This window comes from Macaca mulatta, chromosome 8 (assembly GCF_049350105.2).
Source record: "Macaca mulatta isolate MMU2019108-1 chromosome 8, T2T-MMU8v2.0, whole genome shotgun sequence".
Taxonomy (NCBI): Eukaryota; Metazoa; Chordata; class Mammalia; order Primates; family Cercopithecidae; genus Macaca; species Macaca mulatta.
This window is the reverse complement of record NC_133413.1, coordinates 43,597,688-43,621,778: the sequence shown is the minus strand read 5'-3', so window position 1 is coordinate 43,621,778 and position 24,091 is coordinate 43,597,688. Positions and strand designations below refer to the sequence as shown.

At 46.4% G+C, this 24,091-nt stretch overlaps 1 protein-coding gene across 7 annotated transcripts; it reads right to left on the bottom strand.

The window, feature by feature from the left end:
- Positions 1 to 250: 250 nt before the first annotated feature.
- Positions 251 to 20,259, bottom strand: GINS4 (GINS complex subunit 4). 7 transcript variants are annotated; one of them, XM_077942480.1, is made up of 8 exons: positions 19,877 to 20,257; positions 19,033 to 19,147; positions 12,834 to 12,920; positions 11,978 to 12,091; positions 9,489 to 9,586; positions 9,260 to 9,348; positions 7,321 to 7,411; positions 251 to 426 (listed from the first exon to the last, which is right to left on the bottom strand). In XM_077942480.1, the coding sequence occupies exons 2-8, from the start codon at positions 19,126 to 19,128 to the stop codon at positions 378 to 380; spliced, it is 624 nt and encodes a 207-aa protein (XP_077798606.1). In that variant the 5' UTR covers positions 19,129 to 19,147; positions 19,877 to 20,257; the 3' UTR covers positions 251 to 377. The 7 variants fall into 7 exon arrangements, with proteins under 7 accessions (XP_077798606.1, XP_015000720.1, XP_077798607.1 ...); XM_015145234.3 differs by lacking the exon at positions 251 to 426 and adding an exon at positions 4,007 to 4,257; XM_077942481.1 differs by lacking the exon at positions 251 to 426 and adding an exon at positions 4,007 to 4,257 and having other exon boundaries at positions 19,934 to 20,151.
- Between the last annotated feature and the right edge of the window lie 3,832 nt (positions 20,260 to 24,091).

The following is a 24,091-nucleotide window of genomic DNA, read 5'->3' as shown; positions in this document are numbered from 1 at the left end:
AGTGGCTCCGAATTCCTGGTAGGGAGGCCGGGAAGGGGAACACATAGGACTCATTTGTCTGATAAAATGAACCATAAAGTTTGAAGATACAAACTTTTACTTGCACTAAATTCTGAGAAAAATTTATTACAGGGATTCTTATATAGAAACAATGGATATGTAATTGATAATACCTTCAGTTGTAATTTTCAGAAAACATGGAAATGTTATTCACATGGCTGTCTCTTTGCTAAAAGCAAAGAACTAATACATTTATCCAGAAATACTGACTTATGGGATCCAGTTTGATACAGAAGTAAAAGTTGGACGGCTGGGCGTGGTGGCTCACCCTTTAATCCTCGCACTTTGGGAGGCTGAGGTGGGTGGATTGCCTGAGCTCAGGAGTTTGAGACCAGTGTGGGCATCATGGTGAGACTCCATCCATCTCTACAAGAAATACAAAAATTAGCTGGGCATCGTGGTATGTACCTGTAGTCCCAGTTACTCCAGAGGCTGAGTCAGGAGAATTGCTTGAACTCTGGGAGGTAGATGTTGCCGTGAGCCAAGATCACGCCACTGCACCCTAGCCTGGGCGACAGAGCGAGACTCTGTCTCCAAAAAAAAAAAAAAAATTTGGAGAACCAAGAGAAATGGACTAACGAAACAGCCCTTAGGCTCTCTCTTGTGTTAGTTGTTAAACTGTTAAGAGTGTGGGCAGCAGCCTACTCATGACCTCACTAAAGAGGACCCAAAGGGTACATGTTACGTTGTTGACTGGAGATCAGAAAGCTTCAGATTCCAGAAGATGGCAAAGTTGATGATCTTCTACACAAACAAGGGAGGACTGCTACAGTCTCACCCGGATTGAGGGCCAAATCACTCGTCCGGAGGTTGAGGGCAGCCACATCTGCAAACAGAACTGGGAGTGGACGGCACACGCTTTAACACGTGAAGCTGGGTGTGGGAGAGGCCATTTCTCACTGTTACTTTCATTACCTATTCTGGAAGTGAGATTTCAGGCCGACCAGAAAGCTGTGTGTGCCCAAATCACTCCAGTGTTTCTCATATGAAAACTTGTACACCTTAATTCCCCAAAGAATTTGGTGGGATTTAAACAAAGATAAAATAGTAGAACTGTAGGTATTAAAAAAGAGATTATAAAATATTTAGGGAAAGAGAAAGGATAATTTGACCAGGAAGCTGGGGTACTGTGGTGAGCTGGCGCTTATCTCACAGGGTCGTTATGAGGATTAACCGAGATAATTTGTGGAAAGCAATTTGCCTATTGTCCAGGACACAGATAAATATTAATCTCCTTTACTGTTTCCTTTTCTGTGGGCAATAGGTAACCACTGAAGCTTTTTTTTTTCAGATGGAGTTTCACTCTTTTAGGCCAGGCTGGAGTGCAATGGCAAGATCTTGGCTCACTGCAACCTCCAGCTCTGGGTTCAAGTGATTCTCCTGCCTCAGCCTCCCAAGTAGCTGGGATTACAGTCACCTGCCACCATGCCCAGCTGATTTTTGTAGTTTTAGTAGAGATGGGGTTTTACCATGTTGGCCAGGTTGGTCTTGAACTTCTGACCTCAGGTGATCCGCCCACCTCTGCCTCCCAAGGTGCTGGGATTACAGTCATGAGCCACTGTGCCTGGCCCACTGAAGCTTTTTAAGAGGCAATGAAATGGTCAGAATTCTGTTTAAGGAAAATTATAGGTTCAGTGATAACAGAAGGAGCAATCTGAAGTTTAAAGACATTTACATTTGAGTTGGCAACAACTTTGGGTCCCAAGTTGTTTTAAGCCACTTAAGAGGCTTAAAACACTCATATGCAAATCTCTGAACCCAAGAAAATAAATTCCTCTTAACCCTAGGCCTGGCCGTTAGGAAAATCTTTTTCTGAACCAAAGAATCTCATACTTTTAGGTTTACACTTTAAGACATTTTCTCAGGATTAATTGTAAATTCCTTAGAGGCAAAAATAGTCATTTACTTTTATTCTTATTTCCATAGAAACTAATAGAACTGGACAAGAAGCAAGACTTAGGTTTAATTGTGTGCGGGCTTTATTTCAAGTGGTTTTCCTTGCCTTAACAAGCTAGGCAGAATTTGTCAGCATTGTGTTATGTAGAATAGGACCTGGTTAAAACAGAAAACTATGTTGAGAAAAATGCCACCTCCTCTAAAGCAATGTGAATGGTAGTGGTTATTCCCTCAAATGAGTCTTTTTGGAATATGAGAACTCATTCCAGTGAAGCTATCGTTGCCGAAAACATTTTTGGATCTTCTTTTCTTTTGTGGAAAGAAAGATTACGGTAAGATGAAAAGGATGTACTCAGGTGCCCTGGCCTCACTGGGGTTTGATCACATCTCCTCTACTTAGAAGTGATGTGGCCTTCAGCAAAGGAGTCTGGTATCTCGACTCTAAAAGGGGGATCTCAGATGCCATGGCTCATGCCTGTAATCCCAGCACTTTGGGAAGCCAAGGTAGGTGGATCACTTCAGGCCAGGAATTTGAGACCAGCCTGGCTAACATGGTAAAACCCTGTCTCCACTAAAAATATAAAAATTAGCCAGGTGTGGTGGCACATGCCTGTAGTCCCAGCTATTCAGGAAGCTGAGGCAGGAGAATCACTTGAACCTGGGCTTGAACCCGGGAGGCGGAGGTTGCAGTGAGCCGAGATCATGCCATTGCACTCCAGCTTGGGTGACAGAGTGAGACTCCGTCTCAAAAAAAAAAAAAAAAAAAAAAAAATCTCATATATATATACATATATTTGAGACACAGTCTTGCTCTGTCACTTAGACTGGATTGCAGTGGTGCAATCATAGCTCACTGCAGCCTCAACCTCTTGGGCTCAAGCAATCCTCCTATCTCAGCGTCTCGAATAGCTGGGACTACAGATGCACATCAGCAAGCCAGGTTAATTGTTTTATTCTTTGTAGAGACAGTCTCTCACTATGTTGCCCAGGCTGGTCTGGAACTCCTGGGCTCAAGTGATCCTCCCACCTTGGCCTCCCAAAATTGCTGGGATTACAGGTGTAAGCCACCAAGCCTGGGCCAGTACATCTCTTTGTACACCAGTAGTTGTTTCTTAGCCGTGGAATGAATACGATTTTTCGGAAATAGCCAAGCTATTTGAAACCAAATCTGTTAAATAAGTACAGAATAGTGATTTTGCTTTTTTAAAAAACAAAGGTTTTTTGGACAATATAACGAGAGGGCTTTCATAGCTAGTTGATTAGATACATGAGAAAAATCAGTTCTTACAGAATTCTAAATGGGATATTTGGTTTCCCAAGATAAATTACTTAAAGGACACTATATGAAGAATTGACATATGATGTGTTTGCTTAAAAATGCACTCTGCGGCTGGGTGTGGTGGCTCATACCTGTAATCCTACCACTTGGGGAGGCCGAGGCATGCAGATCACTTGAGGTCAGGAGTTCAAAACCAGGCTGGCCAACATGGTGAAACCCCATCTCTACTAAAAATGCAAAAATTAGCTGGGTGTCGTGGCGTGCACCTGTAATCCCAGCTACTTGGGAGGCTGAGGCAGGAGAATCGCTTGAACTCAGGAGGCAGAGGTTGCAGTGAGCTGAGATTGTACCACTGCACTCCAGCCAGGGCGACATCTCAAAAAAAAAACCAAAAAAAAAAAAAAAACACCAAAGCACTCTGCAAGCTTACTGGCTAACTCTTGTACATTGCAGCTGGGAAAGTTTGATGCCTCTGAGGGCGATGTCAAAGCCAGGCTGGCTGCTGCGGCATGAGCATGGAGTAAACGCATCAAACTTCATCACAGATGACGGATGATGACTGCGGTGGGAAAACCCACACAGGGACCTGCAAGCACGTCTCAGGAAGAGCTGTCTTACTAGGGGCAAACTTATGGTAAAGGATGATGCCATCATTTGATAAAATGTTCTGTCATGCTTTTGGCGGCGAGTTTTTAACAAGAAAGCAAAACACTCACCATGAACCAAATGTTAACATCAATGTCAACCAAGTCACATCATTTCCTGTTCCACTTGGTTTTGAAATTCAACTTCTCCTTTATTTAAAAATGACATATCAAAACCAGTCTTCTTGAAGAGATAACTTAGGAAATGGAGCAATTTACTGTGGCTTTAGAGGATGTAAAGGGCTTCATGCAGTCGGACACGTACAGGGCAGCAGCTGGAGGCACGAAGACATAGGGCCATCACTCAATGTGGTCCCCGGGCCAGCAGCAACTGCACAACGTGGAGCTCCTTAGAAAGGCAGGATCCTGGACCTCACCCTGTTTCAGAACCCACATCTTTTTTTTTTTTCTTAATTTGCAAAAATTTATACATATACAAATGTGCAATGTCAATAATATGACCAATTAGGTTTGTTCTTGAAACATTTTCAATTGAACAGGAATTAAGCGCTTTTGAAAAGTGACAAAATGATCATACAGTGAAGATGTCTCTTTATATAACAGGTATAAATCAGGTACTAACTCTTGATTTTACTCTGAATTAACCATGACATACTAAACGAACTTGGGCTTCCGGCAGAACCTACATCTTAAGGCGAGCTCCAGGGGATGGGTAAGCACATTAAGGCTTAGGAAGCACTGTTCTAGGTAACAGCTCAGGTCTCTGGGCTTAGCACTACAGGGAGAATGTGACTAGGAAATGGAGACTTGGGTTCTGATCTCAGGCTTACCACTAAATACTTGCTGTTTCCCATTAGCCCTGCCTGCTTCTCAGGACTGTGGAAGACCAAATGGGATCCTTATTAACAAGGTTCTATAAGATCTGGGCCCAGCCTGTCTCAGACCTTATCCTGTACTACTTTCTATTTTGAGTTGGGCTTTGTAGCCAGGCTGACCTCAAGCAGAGCTTGTTTCTGCCTCAGGGCCTTTGCACAGGCTGTCTTCTCTGCCTGGAACACCCTCCCTTTTGACCTCTACACTGCAGTTGCCTCCTGTTAATCAGATCTCAGCCTAAATGTTGTCTCTCCAGTGAGACCCTCCCAGACCACCCAGTCCAGTGTCCCCGGTAAGTCTAACTCTTTAACTCTCTGCAAGGCACTTCTCACTCCATCCAAGCAGGGACTGAATGTCTTACTCCTGGTTCAAGGCACTGGTGCCTTGAACTATGCCTGGCACACTGTGTGCTCAATGCACATTTGTTTAATGAGTAGCTTAAGGCGGTAAAGACACTGGAAAAAACAAGGGACTGCACGAGTATCAAATACCTTTGTCAAAAAATAAAACCTCCCCAAGCCGTGTGCGGTGACTCAATTCCAGCACTTTGGGAGGCTGAGGTGGGTGGATCACCTGGGGTCAGGAGCTCGAGACCAGCCTGGCCAACATGGGAAACCCCATCTCGACTAAAAATACAAAAAATTAGCCGGGTGTGGTGATGTGCATTAGCTACTCAGGAGGCTGGGGCAAGAGAATCTCTTGAACCTGGGAGGTGGAGGTTGCAGTGAGCCGAGATCATGTCACTGCCACTCCAGCCTGGGCAACAAGAGGGAAACTGTCTCAAAAAACAAAAAAGAAAAAAAAAAAAAAAAAAACACCTCCCTTGCCTTCCCCTACTGATTTCTCTTGGAAATGACAGCAATGTTACCCTGATTACTCTCGCAGCCCATATCCTGCAAATGGAAATCTGCCAACTTCATCCAGGAAGAAAAGATGGAATGCAGGTTGTTTTTTTATCGCATTTCAAGGAACGATCATTCATTCACTGCCTATACATCCTTCCTTCCAGCATCACTGTGAAACTCTGCATGCATATTAGGTTAATTTCATCCATTCCTCTTGAAAAAGTGAAGGACTTAAACCAGAAAAGCGGCCACAGAGGTCACAATACAGGATGGTTAACGTCACTCTGTTAACAGTGCCTTGGCCAAGGACAGCCAGATGGCCCGGAGGCTGGCCTGGCAAAGCCGCTGGAGAGTTGGGGAGGGCTGCGGGTTAACAGCAGGGAGCACATACTTCATTAGACTACAAGCCGGGAGCCGTCCAGAGGTGCCTTCTGCCACAGAATGGAAATTTAATAATGGTTTATTGGTTTAGTTGTGATTTTCAGTTAAGCATGACAGAAATTGGTTTTAAGTCCAATATTAGAGGTTCTAAAATGTTAGTTCACACAGTCTAATGATGTATGATGGGAGAAGGCCACAGCTGTTTTCTTTAATCTATTTACAATCTTCCCAGCAGAAAGGCTAAATGAACTCTCATACCATTATCAGGTCAGGGCTAAATGCAGCCCCGATCACAGGCAGTGATGCCTTCTTATGAACTACCTCTACCTGACTTTCCTTAGCTCAGAAAATACTACAAAGGGAAAAGGCGTGCTGAGAGCCTCTGCTGCTCCGCCAAGCATACAGAATAAACAGAGCAATGGCCCCATCTACTGACACAGGCTAAAGCGGCACACAGGACGTGCGGCAACACGAGCAATCCTGCCTCAAGCTCCTCTTCACGCCTGTGACCCACAGCACTGATGAGGAATGTCTGATGCCTAGTGAACTACTTTATTATTGTCCTCAGGCACAAGGTAATACGAGGGGTTTCTAGTATTTTCTCTAGGGTTCCAGGTCTTCATTCCTGTGTATGCCATTTTTTTTTTTTTTTTGAGACGGAGTCTTGCTCTGTCGCCCAGGCTAGAATGCAATGGCACGATCTTGGCTCACTGCAAGCTCTGCCTCCCGGGTTCATGCCATTCTCCTGCCTCAGCCTCCCGAGTAGCTGGGACTACAGGGCCTGCCACCATGCCTGGCTAATTTTTTGTATTTTTAGTAGAGATGGGATTTCACCGTGTTAGCCAGGATGGTCTTGATCCCCTGACCTCATGAGTTTATACCTAGTTTGTTTTTTTTTCGAGACAGTCTCGCTCTGTCACCCAGGCTAGAGTGCAATGGCACGATCTCGGCTCACTGCAACCTCCTGCTCCCAGGTTTAAGCGATCCTCCTGCCCCAGCCTCTCGAGAAGCTGGGATTACAGGTGCACACCACCACACCCGGCTAATTTTTTTGTATTTTTAGTACAGATGGGGTTTCATCATGTTGGTCAGGTTGGTCTCGAACTCCTGACCTCATGATCCGCCTGCCTCGGCCTCCCACAGTGCTGGGATTACAGGCGTGAGCCACCATGCCTGGCTGTTTATGCCTAGTTTTAAATTAGCTGGACAGCTCCAGATGCAACCAGAGGTGCAATGGTTTTGTATCGGATCAAGTGCTGTGAGCCCTTTTCCAGGTCAATCACGTAGTCCCTGAAAAAGAGGGAAACATATTCGCCTGTAGAGCTCGGCTGGCCCTCCACTGGGAGGAATGTGCCCACTGTGAAAGACGCACGCCACTCACCTCTGCTCATCTGTGTCTGGTTCTACCAGTATGTTTTCTTGTCGTTCTCTCACTCTCAGAAACACGTAAGAATCTAGATCTGGTTTGGGAACTGCCAGGAAAATAATAATGTGATCAGGAAATGCTCGGCCAACAAAGTCAACAAAGGAAAAGTTGCTGGGAGGTATGGCACACTCAGGGTTTAGATAGGAGTCCAGCCCTTTCCTATTCTTCTAAGATGCAGACAGAGTGGCTGACCAGGGAGGGAACTGGACACGGATTGGGCCTTTTGTTTTCCTCAGGCAGCCTCAGCAAAATGACCAATTCAGGGTTTCACAAGTCTGATATGGGTCTGACTTGCAGCTGGTGTTATGGGCTACACTGTGTCCCTGCAAAATTCATATGTTGAAGCCCTAACCCCCAATACTTCAGCATGCGATTGTATTCGGAAACAGGGCTTTTAAAGAGGCAATTAAGTGAAAGTGTGGGCCCTAATCCAATCTGACTGGTGTCTTATAAGTAGAGACTAGGCCAGGCAGTGGCTCATGCCTGTGATCCCAGCATTTTGAGAGGCTGAGGCTGGAGGATCAATTGAGGCCAGGAGTTTGAGACCAACCTAGAAAACAATAGCAATACTGTCTCCACAAAAAAATTTTAAAAATAATAGCCAAGCATGGTGGCACATGCCTGTAGTTCCAGCTACTTGGGAGGCTGAGGTGGGAGGATCACTTGAGCCCAGCAGTTCAAGGCTGCAGTGAGCTATGACAGCGTCAAAGTACTCCAGCCAGGGCAACAAAGCAAGACCTTGTCTCAAAAAATAAAAAAACAAAAAAAAAAAGGGCGGCGGGAGGGAGGGGACTAGGACACAGAGACTGGGATTAGTGATCTTACGGAAGTAGCCTGAGAGTCTGCTTGCCCCTTGCCCTTTGCCCCTTCCCTTCTCTGTGGCGACATATGGAAGGCGTCATCGATGAGGAACAGGCCCACGGCAGATACTGAACCTGTCGGGGCCTGGATCCTGGACTTCCCGGCCTCCAGAACTGTGAGTAGCCCAAAGGGACTAAGACCTTGTTCCATCACCACAGGGGTGGCCGTGTGGCCCCCAGCCCCAGCACAGGCTGGGCAGAGATGAATTTCCAGGGCTTGGGTGCACTGGAGCTCGTGGCCTTGGAACACTAAGCTCAGCTTGTAGACAAGGCGGGCTCCAGACCCCTGGAGGGCATTTGATTTGGTGTGGCAATTTTGCCTGAGGCAGTCTTGCTTGGATCTGGCGCACCGTGAAACACTGAGGAACATGGGCTTTATCCTGTAAGCCAGGGGCCCCCGGTGGGTTGATCCACGGTTAAAGGCTCTACCTATACCTCCCTTTCCTTGCTCAGCAGCCCTCAGGAGCTGGTGCAGAGGCCCGTGGAGGGGCTCCGGCCAAGCTGCCCTTCCCTGGCTTCCCTCCCTCGTCTTTCCATACCCTCCAACCTGCTCCCTCTTCCAAGGCCACAGGGACTCAGTGGAGGTCTCCCTAGCCTCCTGTTTCAGCCCTCCCCTCCAGCTAGGCGGGCCCTGCGCATTCTGGGACCTGTGAGGAAGAGACCGCCAGCCCCTCAGAGCAGGGGCAATGTTGGCGTGGGCTCTGCAGCACTGGTACTCGGGGCTGCCAGCACCTCGCAGAGGCTCAGCAAATGGCTAGCTACTGAAGGCGAATGCAGCTCCATGCCCGAGTCTACAAGCACCAGTGCAGTCACGGGGCTCAGCTCACCCCAGGGAACACGGAAGCAATGCTCAAATGACTACCATTGGATCTGCTTTCTGTTATTTTTTTGGATTTTAGCCAGAACCCTTCCTCTCCTTTCTGTTTATCTACATACTTATTTTCCCATATTTGGGTAAAAACAGTGAAGAGAGGATCCTACCCTGGGACACCTGAGGATGGGTGGGCCACCTGCAGGGAGAATGTCCTGTTTACCTGCCCGAAAGAGGTCCACCTTCTGTAAGTTAGGGGGCATGTGCTTCAAGGCGACATTTTTCAGATAGGTCTCTGTGTTCACCATGAACCTGAAAGACATGGATTCAAACTGCTGTGGTGTGCACAGCTGATGGACGTCCAAGGTTAGCAGGCAGCAGCGCACAGCCCTCGGGGACAGGCCTCATGCTGAACCAGCCAGGTGCCCCATGCCGACAGCTCACTCACTCACTCTCTGGCAAAGGCCAACTCTTCCGGGGAGAGGCTGGAAGGCTCCCCCTCGGGCCGGGTTTTCTCCTTCTCAAGGACATGAGGGAAAAACTTCTCTATCTGTGAGGATAAAGCAAAATCTTCATGAAAACGTTGGTAAAAGTCAAAGACAAGGATGTGGTTAACGTAAAGAGGGTTTACACAACTCTCCCGAGGAAGGACGTGTGGTCTGGAGGTGGGACAGTGTGGGTAGAGAGGCACACCATAAGACACGGGACACATCTCTGACACACCCTTGCAGGCAAGCTGTGGATGTGGGGCTGGGGGACAGCTTGGATTGGGAGACTCCTAAGTGGCTGAACAAAGAATGCTGACTCAATGGGTAGATGTCAAACTGTAAGGAAGTCTTTGGTGAGAGATCCTTAACACAGTCTAATTAATATTCACATAAGGTTTTTTATTTTTTTTTATTTTTGAGATGGAATCTCATTGTGTTGCCTAGGCTGGAGTGCAGTGGTGCGATCTTGGCTCACTGCAACCTCCACCTCTCGGGTTCAAGTGATTCTCCTGCCTCAGCCTCCTGAGTAGCTGGGATTACAGGCACCCACCACCACACCCAGCTGATTTTTGCATTTTTAGAGATGGGGTTTCACCATGTTGTCCAGGCTGGTCTTGAACTCCCAACCTCAGGTGATCCACCTGCCTTGGCCTCCCAAAGTGCTGGGATTACAGGCATGAGCCACTGCCCCCTGGCTGGTCATCACCAGCTTTTGGTCATCAAAAACCTTATGTGGGCTGGGCACAGTAGCTCATGCCTGTAATCCCAGCACTTTGGGAGGCTGAGGTGGGGGTGGATCACCTGAGCTCAGGAGTTCGAGATCAGCCTGGCCAACATGGTGAAACCCTGTCTCTTCTAAAAATCAGGCGGGCATGGTGGCAGGGGCATGTAATCCCAGCTACTTGGAAGGCTGAGGCAACAGAATCACTTGAACCCAGGAGGGGAAGGTTGCAGTGAGCTGAGATCGCACCACTGCACTCCAGCCTGAGCAACAGAGCGAGACTCCGTCAAAAAACAAAACAAAACAAAACACACACAACCCAGCAAATAAAAAAACAAGGGGGCTGATGACATAAAGTATTAAGAGACAGCTAATACATTAGGTGACAAGATCAGGATCCAGAGACAAGGGAAATGGCCCAGTTTAATAAGATAAAGTTTAAGAGGAATAAGTATCAAGCCCTACACTTAAGGAGCCAAAACCTAAGCCGTGCAAGTAGAGGACAATGACTGGATGGGATAATTATCATATTAAAAGGGGTTAGCATCCATGTGAGTGAAGAATGAGCTCAGGCAGCGTACCTGTCAATATGCTAATGTGATAAATATGCTAATGTGATGTGGTTGGCATTACTACCAGCTTAATAATCAGAATAAGAGAAATGATCAGGCTGTTTTTCACAAACTTGGTCAAACTACAACTGGAATACTGTGTTTAGTTTTAGATAGTGTAACTTAAGAAGGATAAAGACAAACAAGAACCCTTTTAGAGACCAGGAGAGTAAATGGTTTGAATGGCTAAAATGTGTGCCTGAGAGAAGACTTCGAGGAGACTGTGGGCAGTCTTCAGATAGCTGAAGCATTCTCGTGTAGAAGAGATAATTTATTTTATTTGTAATAACTAAAGAGACACATAGAACCAAATGAAATGTCAAGGAAGTAGGAATTTCTCAGGGTTATAAAATAGGAATTTTTGCAATCTCTTTTCCTTTCTTTTTTTTTTTTGAGGTGGAGTCTCGCTCTGTCACCCAGGCTGGAGTGCAGTGGCACGATCTCAGCTTACTGCAACCTCCACCTGCTGGGTTCAAGCAATTCTCCTGTCTCAGCCTCCTGAGTAGCTGGGACTACAGGTGCCCGCCACCGCGCCCGGCTAATTTTTTTATTTTTAGTAGAGATGGGGTTTCACCTTGTTGGTCAGGCTGGTCTCAAACTCTCCTGACCTCAGGTGATCCACCCTCCTCAGCCTCTCAGTGCTGGGATTACAGGTGTGAGCCACCATACCTAGCCTGCAATTTCATTTTTGTAAGTTAGATAGCCACAAAGCTGTAGGCAAATGTAAGTCATCCTGGTTCATTTGACATTGACGCTGGCCATCTGACAGGCAAAATAATTTTGGAAACAAGTTCTCCTCTAGTCAGCATTCCCTATTCACCAACGCCAACGACTCTCCCTTCAGCACCGCCATGCTGTAATGCAAGGGGGCACCATTCACTCAGCAGGTGAACAGACTAAAAATGTGTGCGGTGTTCCCGCAGTGGGCAACACATGCCTCTCTGTGCTTCTGCGGAGCAATCTCTTGCTCTCCTTACACTTTAGCTACACTGATATTGGGCTCTCAGCAGTGTCTTCAGGTCCTGCACCCTCCTGGGCCCCAGTCCAAGTTCTCCCCAGGACATTCATTCTGCTTTACAGACTGCGCTGTCTCAATGCCTCCAGGTATCTCCACGTCAAACCTTCATGAGGCGACACCGCAAGTAGCTGCTGAGGACGTAGCGGATCCTCTCCATCTCCATTTGGTGGATGCTGACCTTCAGGTCCTCCCTTTTGGCTCTCCTGAGATTTTCTTCCTATTAAATGAGAAACTAAGGTTTATAAAAAACATGATGTTCAACCATCATCATTGGCAACGTTGAGGACCCAGACTATGTTTCAGTCCAAGGAAAACAAAAATATCATGTGAGTTTTCATTTTATTTTATCATTGTATAAAGTGCAAACAATAGTCATTTACTTTTAGAAAATGACCATTTGAATAGAATATGTTCAGCCAGAGGGTTCCAGAAGAACTCCAGTCCGATTGTAAGGGAGATAATACAGCACACAGAAGAAACTTCCATCGGGCCTAAAAAGCAGTATTAAAACACCAGCTGAGAAACTGTGAAATATCCACATTTCACAGCTTCTCTGAAGTTGACAACGATTTAGACTTAGATAATCTAGGCCAGGGACCACAAACTCAAATGTCTGCAGGGGCCAGGTTAGGAGGCTACAAGAGAAGGGTGGGTAGTCAGGGACTGTGGGGAGCAGGGAGTACATGGATGGGCAGCTCTCATAGGACTGCTCTGGTCAACTGTTCTCATGCAGAAATGCAGGATTTTAGACTTTTCATGGGAAGCCAATATCCAGATATTTACAAGAACTCTCAAGCTTGATAAACATAGATAACTAATTCAATGTTTTTTTTAAAGAACTGGACTGTGGGTTGGAGCCAAACAAAACAGATTTGCTATCAGACTGCAAGCTCTCAGTGTGCTCATCAAATGCTTTTACCTTTCTGCTCCTTTATCAGACCAAGACAAGCGACTCTTACCATGTGCTCCAGCTGTTCCATGACACATTCTACAATCTCAGGCTTGCTCTCCAACAGCTCAGGGGCAAACTTTTCATTCATCCAGGCCTAAAAGACAAATGCCAGAAAAACCAAGCATCATCCACCACAGAGCTAAACAACCTTGTGAGTCAGCCCAAGTCCCACAATAACCAGGGACAGTGCAGGCGAGAAAACTGTCTGCCCACCAACTGGAAACACTGAAGCTGTTTTGAAGACAAACTACGTTTAGCAATTGCTTTCTCATGTCCTGTTTTAGTTGGGAGGATATGTTCATAACCTTCTATTCAACTGACACTCACACAAACCCTTGCTTACTTCAGTTAGTATGACGCCTGGTGCTGAAAGTGACACCACCTGGTGTTCAAACCGTGGCTTTGCCAGGCAGCCCAGGCACACTGTTACTCCACCAGCTCCTTCCTCCCAGGGAGCACCACCCCATGTCTATTTAGAGAGAAAGCAACAACCCACCAATCCACACAGCTCTTTATTCCTGAAGCTCAGAGCACTTCACAAATGTTTTTAATTCATCATCATCATATCGCAGAGAAAATGGATATAGTTATCCTCATCTGATTGAAAAAATACAGATTGAGTAATTTACTAATGGCCCCAAAGTATACAGGATCATAATAGAAACAGGCGCTCATCTATTATGGAGTTTTGGAGCCAGAGGTTAAAGCTCTAATTTATGACTCAGGCCCAGCTGTTTGGTTCATTTTAGAGACTTCTAAGGCTTAGAGAACTGAAATATCCCTAAGTGACTGACGAAAGCTACACTTATCTTTCAATTACAGGAAATGTAGTTTTAGCATAGCTCAGAATTATATGCTGACCAGGCTCAACTTATTTTTTTCTGATGTCCTTGAGTGTCTGCTTCTCTCCATGATCACCATCAAGACACATTACCAAATGCTGGGCATGGCCACTGTCATAAGTGTTTGTGCAGAGCCTGAGCATCTGCAACAGTTCTGCAGACTGAAACAAACAAACAAAACCTTGCATAATGCATGGGAAAACATCGTATTTTCTGACGGGCTTATTAGGAGCAGTATTTCTTTTTGACTGATTTTTATTAAATACTGAATAATTTTTATTTATTTATTTTTGAGGGACAGTCTCACTCTATTGCCCAGGCTGGGGAGCAGAGGCATGATCCCAGCTCACTGCAACCTCTGCCTCTCGGGTTCAAGCGATTCTCCTGCCTCAGCCTTCCAAGTAGCTGGAATTACAGGCATGTGCCACCATGCCCAGCTAATTTTTGTGTTTTTATTAGAGACAGGGTTTCACGTGTTGGCCAGGCTAGTCTTGAACTCCTGACCTCAACTGACCCACCTGCCTTGGCCTCTCAAAGTGCTGGGGTTACAGGTGTGAGCCACTGAGCCCAGCCAAATATTGAATAATTTTTAAAACTAGAAGAACAAGCTGGGCGTGGTGGCTCATGCCTGTAATCCCAGCGCTTTGGGAGGCCGAGGTGGGCGGATCATGAGGTCAGGAGATCAAAACATCCTGGCTAACCTGGGGAAACCCCGTTTCTACTGAAAATACAAAAAATTAGCCGGGCTTGGCACGCCTGTAATCCCAACTACTTGGGAGGCTAAGGCAGGAGAATTGCTTGAATCTGGGAGGCAGAGGTTGCAGTGAGCAGAGATCACACCACTGCCCTCCAGCCAGGGCAACAGAGCAAGACTCCGTCTCAAAAACAAACAAACAAACAAACAAACAAACAAACAAACTACGAGAACAGTGACAAGTCCCTGTGTGTCCCTACCTCCTCAGAGGTAATCACTAGCTTGAATTTCGTGTTGAATTTCCTTTATGGTTTCACTACATTTGTTCATATCTCTATAGAATACCTCTCAACTGTTCATGACAGGATATTCAAAGAAAGTGATAGTGCTTGTCTGGTACACTGGGGTACCATTGGGGACCACTTCATTTATATTATGAAATTATGATGATAAAGTATAAAACATTAGGTGGAAGTTTATATTAGTATAAAACTTTCATATAAATCTTTCCAAAATTTTTACTGAGAAACTTGTATCAAAATCCAATCTTTTTTTTTTTTTTTTTTAAATCAGGTTTTACACTTGAAATGGCTACATCTGGTTTCTGGTCACACAGTGGCACGATAATGGCTCACTGCATCCTTGACCTCCCAGGCTTAAGTGATCCTCCTGCCTCAGCATCCAGAGTAGCTGGGACTACAGGCACATACCACAAAGCCTGGCTACTTTTTAAATTTTTTTAATAAAGATGGGGTTTTACCATGTTGCCTATGGTGGTCTTCGAACTCCTGGACTCAAGACATCCCCCTGTATCAGCCTCCAGAAGTGCTGGGATTACAGGCTTGAACCACCGTGCCTAGCCCCTGATCAAAATTCTAAATACCAATCAGTTCATTATTGCTACAGGCTTAAGTGTGTCCCCCCTCAAAAATCTACCTAACTTCCAGGACCTCAGACTGTGACTATATTTGGAGATGGGGGCCTTTAAACAAGTGATTAAGTTGCCATAATCCAGTAAGACTGGTGTCCTGATAAGAGGTAATTTTAACACAGACACACACGAGAGGGAAGACCACGCAAGGACACAGGGAGAATATGGTCACCTACAAGCCTAAGGCAGAGGCCTGGCAAGAAGCCAACTATGCTGGCACTTTGACCTGAGCCTCTAGAATTAAGAAAATAAATTTCTATTTAAGCTACCCAGTCTTTGGGACTTTGCTCTGCGGCCATAGCAAACTAAAACAATCATTAAAATGAGCAAATCTGCACTACAGGTAATAACTTTTAAATCACTTTTTACAGGTATTAAAGGGTATCCTATATATGCTCCCAAAGCTGTTCTCATCAGTGGTCCTGTCAGGCTGTCCCTTTGGCTGTATCACACAGCATAAGAGACAGGATCTGGCTGTGGCAGCCATGCAGGTGGTGGGTCACTTCCTTGGCTGCACTCAGGGCACTGCACTGGAACATCAGGCATGAGATGTTACTCTAGCTCAACCACCGGCAAGCCACAGCGGTGCTGTCAGACCCCCCGCCGCCCATCCTCTAGCTGCCTTTCAAGGACCCCAATGATGCTCACTTGAAAAAGCAACCAGCCTGGGGCTCTGGCTGTCCTGGAAGGTGCAGGGGTCCACACTGAGACATCTGTGGCACAGCAGTGTGCCACATCACCCAAGGGTGGTGGCTCTGCCTTGAACAGTAATTTTGCAAGTTTGAACTTTACATAAAGTTTCTTTGGCAGCTCATATTTTATGGTTGTTATTGTTCTACATTATGTTCCTGTTATTCATGCTGTTTCAGGAGTTATTTTACTCATTTTCACTGTTATTTCCACTGTACATGGTATATTTTCTCAATGCTATTTATTTATGGTTATCTAGGTTATTTTCATTTTTAACTATTGCAAGCAATGTGTGAAAATATAGTAGATGTCTCCTAGAGTATATGCGGAAGTTTTCACTAGGTATGTACCTGGGGGTGGAATTACTGGACCACAGGTATGTGCACCTTCATCTTTACTAGACAATAACAAATTATTTTCCAAAGTGATTATACCTATTTACATCCCATGGCAGTATATAAGTGTGCAAATTGCTCTACTTTTTTTTTTTTTTTTTTTTTTGAGACGGAGTCTTGCTCTGTTGCCCAGGCTGCAGTGCAGTGGTGTGATCTCGGCTTACTGCAATCTCCACCTCCTGGGTTCAAGAGATTCTCCTGCCTCAACCTCCTGAGTAGCTGGGATTACAGGCGTGACAACACGCCCGGGTAATTTTTGTATTTTTAGTAGAGATGGGGTTTCGCCATGTTGGCCAGGATAGTCTTGAACTCCTGACTTCAGGTGATCTGCTCGCCTCGGCCTCCCAAGGTGCTGGGATTACAGGTGTGAGCCACCGAACCTGGCCTGCCCTATATTCTTAATTTTTTTCTTTTTGGGATAAGATCTTGCTATGATCCTCAGGTTGGTCTCAAACTCCTGGGCTCAAACGAACCTCCCACTTTGGCCTCCTGAGTTGCTAGAACTACAGGCATGAGCCACTGCGCTCAGCTGCTCTACATTCTTGCCATACTTTACATTGCTCACGTTTTTCAGTTCTTCCAATCTGATAGATATGAAATGATATCTCATGATTTTAATTTTCATTTTCCTGATCACTAAAAAGGTTGAACATCTTTTTCATATGCTTATTGGCCATCTTGTTTTCTTCTTCTTCCAGGTATCAGTCTGTATTAGGCAGTCTGAAAGAGTTGTTTATGTACTGTGGATAATCATCTTGTGTCAGCTACATATTAACATTTTGCAAGTATCTTCTCCCAGCATGGTGGCCTGTCTTTTCACTCTAATCCAGAAGTACAAACAGGCAGGGCACAGTGATTCACACTTGTAATCCCAGCACTTTGGGAGTCGAAGGCAGGCAGATCACAAGGTCAGGAGTTTGAGACCAGCCTGGCCAACATAGCGAAACCCAATATAGTGAAACCCCATCTCTACTAAAAATACAAAAATTAGCCGGGCATGGTGGCGCAAGCCTATCGTCCCATCTACTCAGGAGGCTGAGGCAGGAGAATCACTTGAACCTGGGAAGCAGAGGTTGCACTGAACCAAGATCATGCCACTGCACTCCAGGAATGTATCCCTTTTTTCCTTTATGCTTTGTGCCTTTTGATTTTTGTTTAATGAACCCTTTCCTAATGAACAAGGAACTCTTATGCTGTTCCACAAACTAGGTCTGTGGGTGGATTTCAGGGGATCTGTGATGCCCTGGAAGTCATATGCAAAATTCTGCATGGGTGCATGTGTGCGTTATTCCGGGATGAAAGACCAGAGTTTTTACCAGTTTCTCAAAAAGGTCTGTGATATAAAAACAGATTAAGAATCAGTGCTAAATAGTAAGGATCATCATATAAGGTATAATTCAAAAATTATTTTAGTTCGGTTTTGGCATTCATGGTATCATGTATGGCAGGGAAGAATGAAGAATACTAAAGTCGCAAACATGAGAGAGCTCTGGAAAGGGGCAGTTAGAGCAAGAGGGTAAGGATAATTACTATGAACAGCTCACATCTAGTGAGTGCTTACCACGTGTCAGACGGCATGCTGAGTACACAATTATAATTCCACATTTAATCAACCCAAAACTCTAGGAAGGAGACACTATTATCATCTCAATTTTATTTTATTATTTTTTTGAGATGGAGTTTCACTCTTGTTGCCCAGGCTGCAGTGCAGTGGTGGGATCTTTGCTCACTGCAACCTCTGCCTCCCAGGTTCAGGTGATTCTCCGTCCTCAGCCTCCTGAGTAGCTGGGATTACAGGCATGCGCCACCACGCCCGGCTAATTTTTGTTTTTTAGCAGAGATGGGGTTTTATCATGTTGGTTATGCTGGTCTCGAACTCCTGGACCTCAGGTGACCCATTCACCTCAGCCTCCCAAAGTGCTGGGATTACAGGCTTGAGTCATTGTGCCCGGCCCTACTATCTCCATTTTATAGTCAAGCAATGGCTTGAGACAAACTCCCCAACTTGCTTAACATCACGTAACAGAGTCGTGTCAGAGACAGATTTAAATCCACATAGTCTGAACTGTTACCAGAGCGTCATGAGATATAAGTGTAAAGAACACAGTTACTGGCACATGGGAAATATGCAATAAGTCAGAGCTATTATAACTAAAAGGAGAAATATTTCAGAAAGGATTTTAGATAAGCCGTGGACATATGGAAAGCAGATGACTCAAGAAAAAAACATGTGAGAAAAAGGAAGAATATGACCAGTTATCCCTTACGGGCATTTTAGCATTTTCTTGCTAAACAGGCATTCTCCAGGGAAACAGCAGATGTTCAAGGGACTAAGGTAAAGAAGTTAGCAGTCCCACCACACCTCTACAGTCCCTGAAAATATCACGTGGATCTTGTTCTGTGAACTGTTCACTGAATGTGCCCAAAGCTGTCACTTACTGACCCCACTTGGGAATGCTGTGTTTGGTATGATGAGGTCTCTAACAGAGGATGTCCTTCCTGCTTCCCGTTTCCATGTAGATGGTAAGATCCAGTCCCTGTTCTCCTGAAATAAGCCCTGAATTCCATTTCCTCATTTTGTGATCCCTGATATTCACAGATGAACTAAATAAAAAGGCTGACTGGAGCAAAGGGATTCGGTCTGGGATGCTTACCTGCTCCAACCTTTCAATGAGCTCTGCAGGAGTTAGGACCACTTCCTCACTACCCCCATCAGAGTCCTGTCCCAGGAAATCCAGTTCTTCGGTCATCTTCTCTGAAACCAGGAACCTAATGAGAAGGAAAGAACCAATACTCTGCAATGCATTTTCTATTTATTTGCAAGAATAGACATCTATCTGGAGAAGGGAAAGGTTTATTGCGGTTTCCTGCGGTTGTAGAGGCCCATTAGCAAGTGGTGAGAGAACGCAGGGACTCTAGTTTTCTAGTATCTGTCTCTTCCTCCAAGGCTCAGGTCAGGTATCCGTTTCTCAAACAATCCTCCCCTTTATTACTGCCCACCAGGAACTGACCACCTATCACATCATACAATCACTATTCATTTCTTTGACTTCCCAGCAGAGGTCCTGTTCCTCAGGGACGGGGTTCGTTTCAGTTCACATATGAATCGCGCCTCTGCTCAATGCCTGGCACTAAGCACTGGGGACGCAACGACTTGGGGAGCCCCTGCGCTCAGCACAGTGCTTGACTCCTAGCAGGCACTTAACATTGTTGGGAGCTGGCCGGGCTCACGCCTGTAATCCCAACACTTTGGGAAGCCGAGGCAGGAAGATACCTTGAGCCCAGGAGTTCGAGACCAGCCTGGGCAACATAGGGAGAGTCTGTCTCTATAAAAATAAAAATTGTTAGGAGGATTAATCAATGCTAATTTCCCAGAGCCACAAGGCCCGGCGACATTAGACCAGTCGGCGACTCCAAAGGCCTAAGGAAGTGGATGGCGGGGACGAGCAAAGTCCCCGGGGTCGCAGGGAAACTGCCAACATTCCCCTCCCCTTCTACCTTTAGTGCCACCCACACAGGCCTTCCTTCGCCACAGAGGTCCCACTCGACGCTCACTCGGGGACCTGGGAGACAGCGAGGCACTCCACAGCAGCAACCGGTAAGGACGGGGAGTTCGTGGGGACGCAGTCGGGGAACCTGAAAGCAGGAAGACAGCGGAACAAACTGCTCAAGGCCTTCCCCAGATGAACCCGAGCCTCCAACTTCTCAGCTCCCGCGCTACTCTCGGAAACTTTCCGCCTAGGCAGGACGTCATCGCGCACGGGCGAGATTGACCAGTCAAGGCGCGGGGGGAAAGAGCGGGGCGGTCTTCTTGGGCCCGCCCACCCGAGGGGTGGGGACTGTCTTCGCGGCTGCTCGCAGTCCCAGCAACCCGTGGACACTAAGCGGCTGGAGGCTGGTCCGGGTGGGCCCCGCCCACCTGGGTCGGCGGTTCGGGTCTGCAGTCCGGGTTGCACTACTCACGAGCGTCGGGAGGGGGCGCCCCGTACCGTGGCCAAGGAGAGCGGAGGTGTCCGCCCCGGGGGGTCCCACCCAGAAGTGTGCTGTTGAGAGCTGGCCGCAGCAGCCTCTTGGGTCGTCTCCACCCACAGCTCCCGTGGCTCTTTGGGTTCCTCCGTCTTTGCGGGGTTTCAGCTGTGGTCACTATGGTCGGTGCCTTCAGAATCTCCAGTACATTCTTTTTTATCTTTCTTGAGACAGGGTCTTGCTCTGGTGCCCAGGCTGGAGTGCAGTGGCACCATCACAGCTCACTGCAACCTCTGCCTCCCGGGCTCAAGCGATCCTTCCACCTCAGCCTCTGGAGTAGCTGGGACCACAGGCCAGCGCCACCACGCCCAGTAACTTTTTAATTTTTTTTTTTTAAATGTAACTATGAGGCCGGGCGCGGTGGCTCATGCCTGTAATCCCAGCACTTCGGGAGGCCGAGGCGGGTGGATCACGAGGTCAGGAGATCAAGACCATCCGCGCTAACTCGGTGAAACCCCGTCTGTACTAAAAATCCAAAAATAAAAAAAATTAGCCAGTAATCCCAGCTGCTCGGGAGAGTGAGGCAGGAGAATCACTTGAACCCGGGAGGCGGAGCTTGCAGTGAGCCGAGATCGCGCCATTGCACTCCAGCCTGGGCGACAGAGCGAGACTCCGTCTCAAAATAAAATAAAAATAAAAATAAAAATAAAATAAAATAAAATAAATAAAAAACTATGGCGGGGCGGGGGAGGGGAGTTGTGTCTCCCTATGATGGCCAGGCTGGTCTCGAACTCAAGGACCCAAGTGATCCTTCCACCTCTGCCTCACAAAGTGGCTAGTGGTTTTTGAAGCCTGGGATCTGACGACCAGCAGCAGCATCGCCTGGGACTCCGCGACAATGCAGATTCTCAGGCCCCACCCAGGCCCACTGAATCAGAAACACTGAGGGTATTTCGCTAGACCCAGGCCCTCCCGGTGACCCTGACGCAGGTGAGGTTTGAGAATCACTGCTTTGGGGCAATGCTTTCAACTCAGCTTCTGGAGGGGAAAAGCAAAAAAACCCATGTCTGTATATTTATATATTTTTTCCATCTTTGTGTGATCCAGTTTTTCTTCTCTGAATTGCTGATTCTTTTCTCTTTGCTGTCCTGCATTTTCTGTGCAAAGCGTTGCTTCTGGCTTCCCTAAAAGTGTCTCTTCTCCATCAGTCTGAGGGCTCTTTGTGAAGCTGCCCTGTGATGTCATATTGATTGACTAGTAAAATGATTGGCTAATACAGGATGATTGTACCTGCCTGATTACAATCCTGTTTTAAAAATGACAATAGAATAAGCTGAGTGAGAGAGTGGGCGTCTTTACAAAGGATGTGTAAGCTGGGGCGTATCAGCATGGGATTCCCAGAAGGAAGGGACATTTGAACTGGGTCTTACAAAATGAATTTTGTGAGTGGCAAATAAGTGGTCATTTCAAGGTCTGTTTCAACGTTGTGTTTCAATGGTTTGGGCATCCTGTTGTTTTTGGTTTGGCAGAGTGTGTTTCCCAAACACAGCTGTTCTGACATGGATCTCACCCCACATACCCTTCTTACCATATGACACTGACACGCCTTCATCAAGAGGTGGGGTCTATGTTCTCATGTTTTATTTATTTAGAGACAGGGTCTCACTCTGTCACCCAGGCTGGAGTGCAGTGGGGCGGTCACGGCTCATTGCAGCCTTGACCTCCCTGGGCTCAGGTGATCCTCCCACCTCGGCCCCCATGAGTAGCTGGGACTACAGGTGTGCACCACCATGCCTGGCTAATTTTTTTGTATTTTTAGTAGAGATGGGGTTTCATCATGTTGCTCAGGCTGGTCTTGAACTCAGGCTCAAGTGATCCGCTCACCTCAGCCTCCCAAAGTGCTGGGATTACAGGCATGAGCCACTGTGCCTGGCCCTGTTCTTGCCTTTTCCATCAGGAAAGAGCTTTTTAACTGCTTTGACCAAGAGAATTTGGCAGAAGTGATGCTGCTTGGCTTCCAGGACTAGGTCATAAAAGGCAATGTGGCTCCCACTTGGCTCTTTTTTCTGGAGCCCTATCCCTTGAGAGCTGCGGGCTGATGTGGAAGAAGTCTGGCTAGCCTGCAGTTGCTGTGCAATAGAGTCCTTATGAAGATGCCAGGCAGAGATGGGGAGCCTTACTGGACGAACCCCAGAACCCCAGTTGTTCCATTCTCCAGATGTCTGGGTTGAATGAGCCTTCAGGTGATTCCAGCTCTGAGGCTTCAAACTGTCCCAGCTAAGATGAAGGCAGCAGAGATGAGCTTCTCTGCTGAGCCCTGCCCAAATGGCAGATTTGTGAGCAAAATAAGTATTGTTGTTGTTTTAGGCCCTATGTTTTGGAGTGGTTTGTTATGTAGCATTCGATGACTGAAACAGTGGCCTTTGAGCACAATCCTATTCTTCCATAATTCTCATTACCAAATAGCTTTTCAATGATGTTTATTAATATTCCTTAAGTGTTACAGATTTGAGTCCAAGCATAGATAACGTCTCTACACAAGTGCCGATTATGTACTTTATTGATTTAAAAACTTCCCTTCTCTGGGTCCAATCACCGTCTCCAATCTCCCCAGCTCCTCCACTGGAGAGCTAGATCCCGGCTTCTGCTTCGTTACTTAATAGAGGTGTGACCTTAAATGAGTCACTTTGGATTTCAGTCACACCACCTTTTTGTTGTTGTTGTTGTTAGATGACGTTTTGCTTTTGTCCCTCAGGCTGAAGTCCAGTGGTGTGATCTTGGCTCACTGCAACCTGTGCCTCCCGAGTTCAAGCAATTCTCCTGCCTCAGCCTCCTGAGTAGCTGGGATTACAGGTATGTGCCACCGCACTTGGCTAATTTTTGTATTTTTCGTAGAGATGGGGTTTCATCATGTTGGCCAGGCTGGTCTTGAACTCTTGACCTCAAGTGATCTGCCCACCTAGGCCTCCCAAAGGGCTAGGATTACAGGAGTAGGATTACAGGAGTGAGCCACCACACCCAGCCATCAGTCATACCACCTTTTTTTTTTTTTTTTTTTTTCACTCTGTCACCCAGGCTGAAGTACAATGGCGTGATCGCAGCTCACTGCAATCTCCACCTTCCAGGTTCTCCTGCCTCAGCCTCCCCAGTAGCTGGGGCTACAGATGCGTGCCACCGCACCTGGCTAATTTTTGTATTTTTAGTAGAGATGGGGTTTTGCCATGGTCGCCAGGCTGGTCTCGAACTCCTGACCTCAAGTGATCCACCTGTCTCAGCCTCCCAAAGTGCTGGGATTACAGGAGTGATCTACCACGCCTGGCTAGTCACACTACCTTTTACACAAGAATAATATGTGTCTGCCTGAAGACAGAGGGACAGACCAAAAAATTGAGGGACCTCTTTCACTTCTAAGATCTTTGATTACAACTAATATTCATTAGACAAAAACACTTCTAGAGGAAATGAGTTGGCAGAAAAATATTTCTACTATGTAGAGAAGGGTTATTAAAAGAAATGCCAAAGCAACACACAAACTTTCGGTGAAAGTGTTGATCATTTGGCACTGTAAAGTTCAGGAAAGTGGTAGAAAAGAGGTCTTCAGTTACATTATGCAGAATGAAGAGAAAAATCAGGAACATCTGGTTGATGTGCACCCACTGTCAAGAAGTGTTTTAGAAATAATAAGATAGCCATATAAATGGAATGCGATTCATTAAAATGATCACAGATAAAAGAGGATTACATAGA

Coding starts and splice junctions, on each gene's coding strand:
- GINS4 (XM_015145231.3), bottom strand. CDS start 19,128: ATGACCGAAGAACTGGATTTCCTGGGACAGGACTCTGATGGGGGTAGT. Junction 12,921..19,032: donor TCATTGAAAGGTTGGAGCAG/GTAAGCATCCCA, acceptor TTTGTCTTTTAG/GCCTGGATGAATGAAAAGTT. Junction 9,349..9,488: donor GAGTTGGCCTTTGCCAGAGA/GTGAGTGAGTGA, acceptor CATGTCTTTCAG/GTTCATGGTGAACACAGAGA.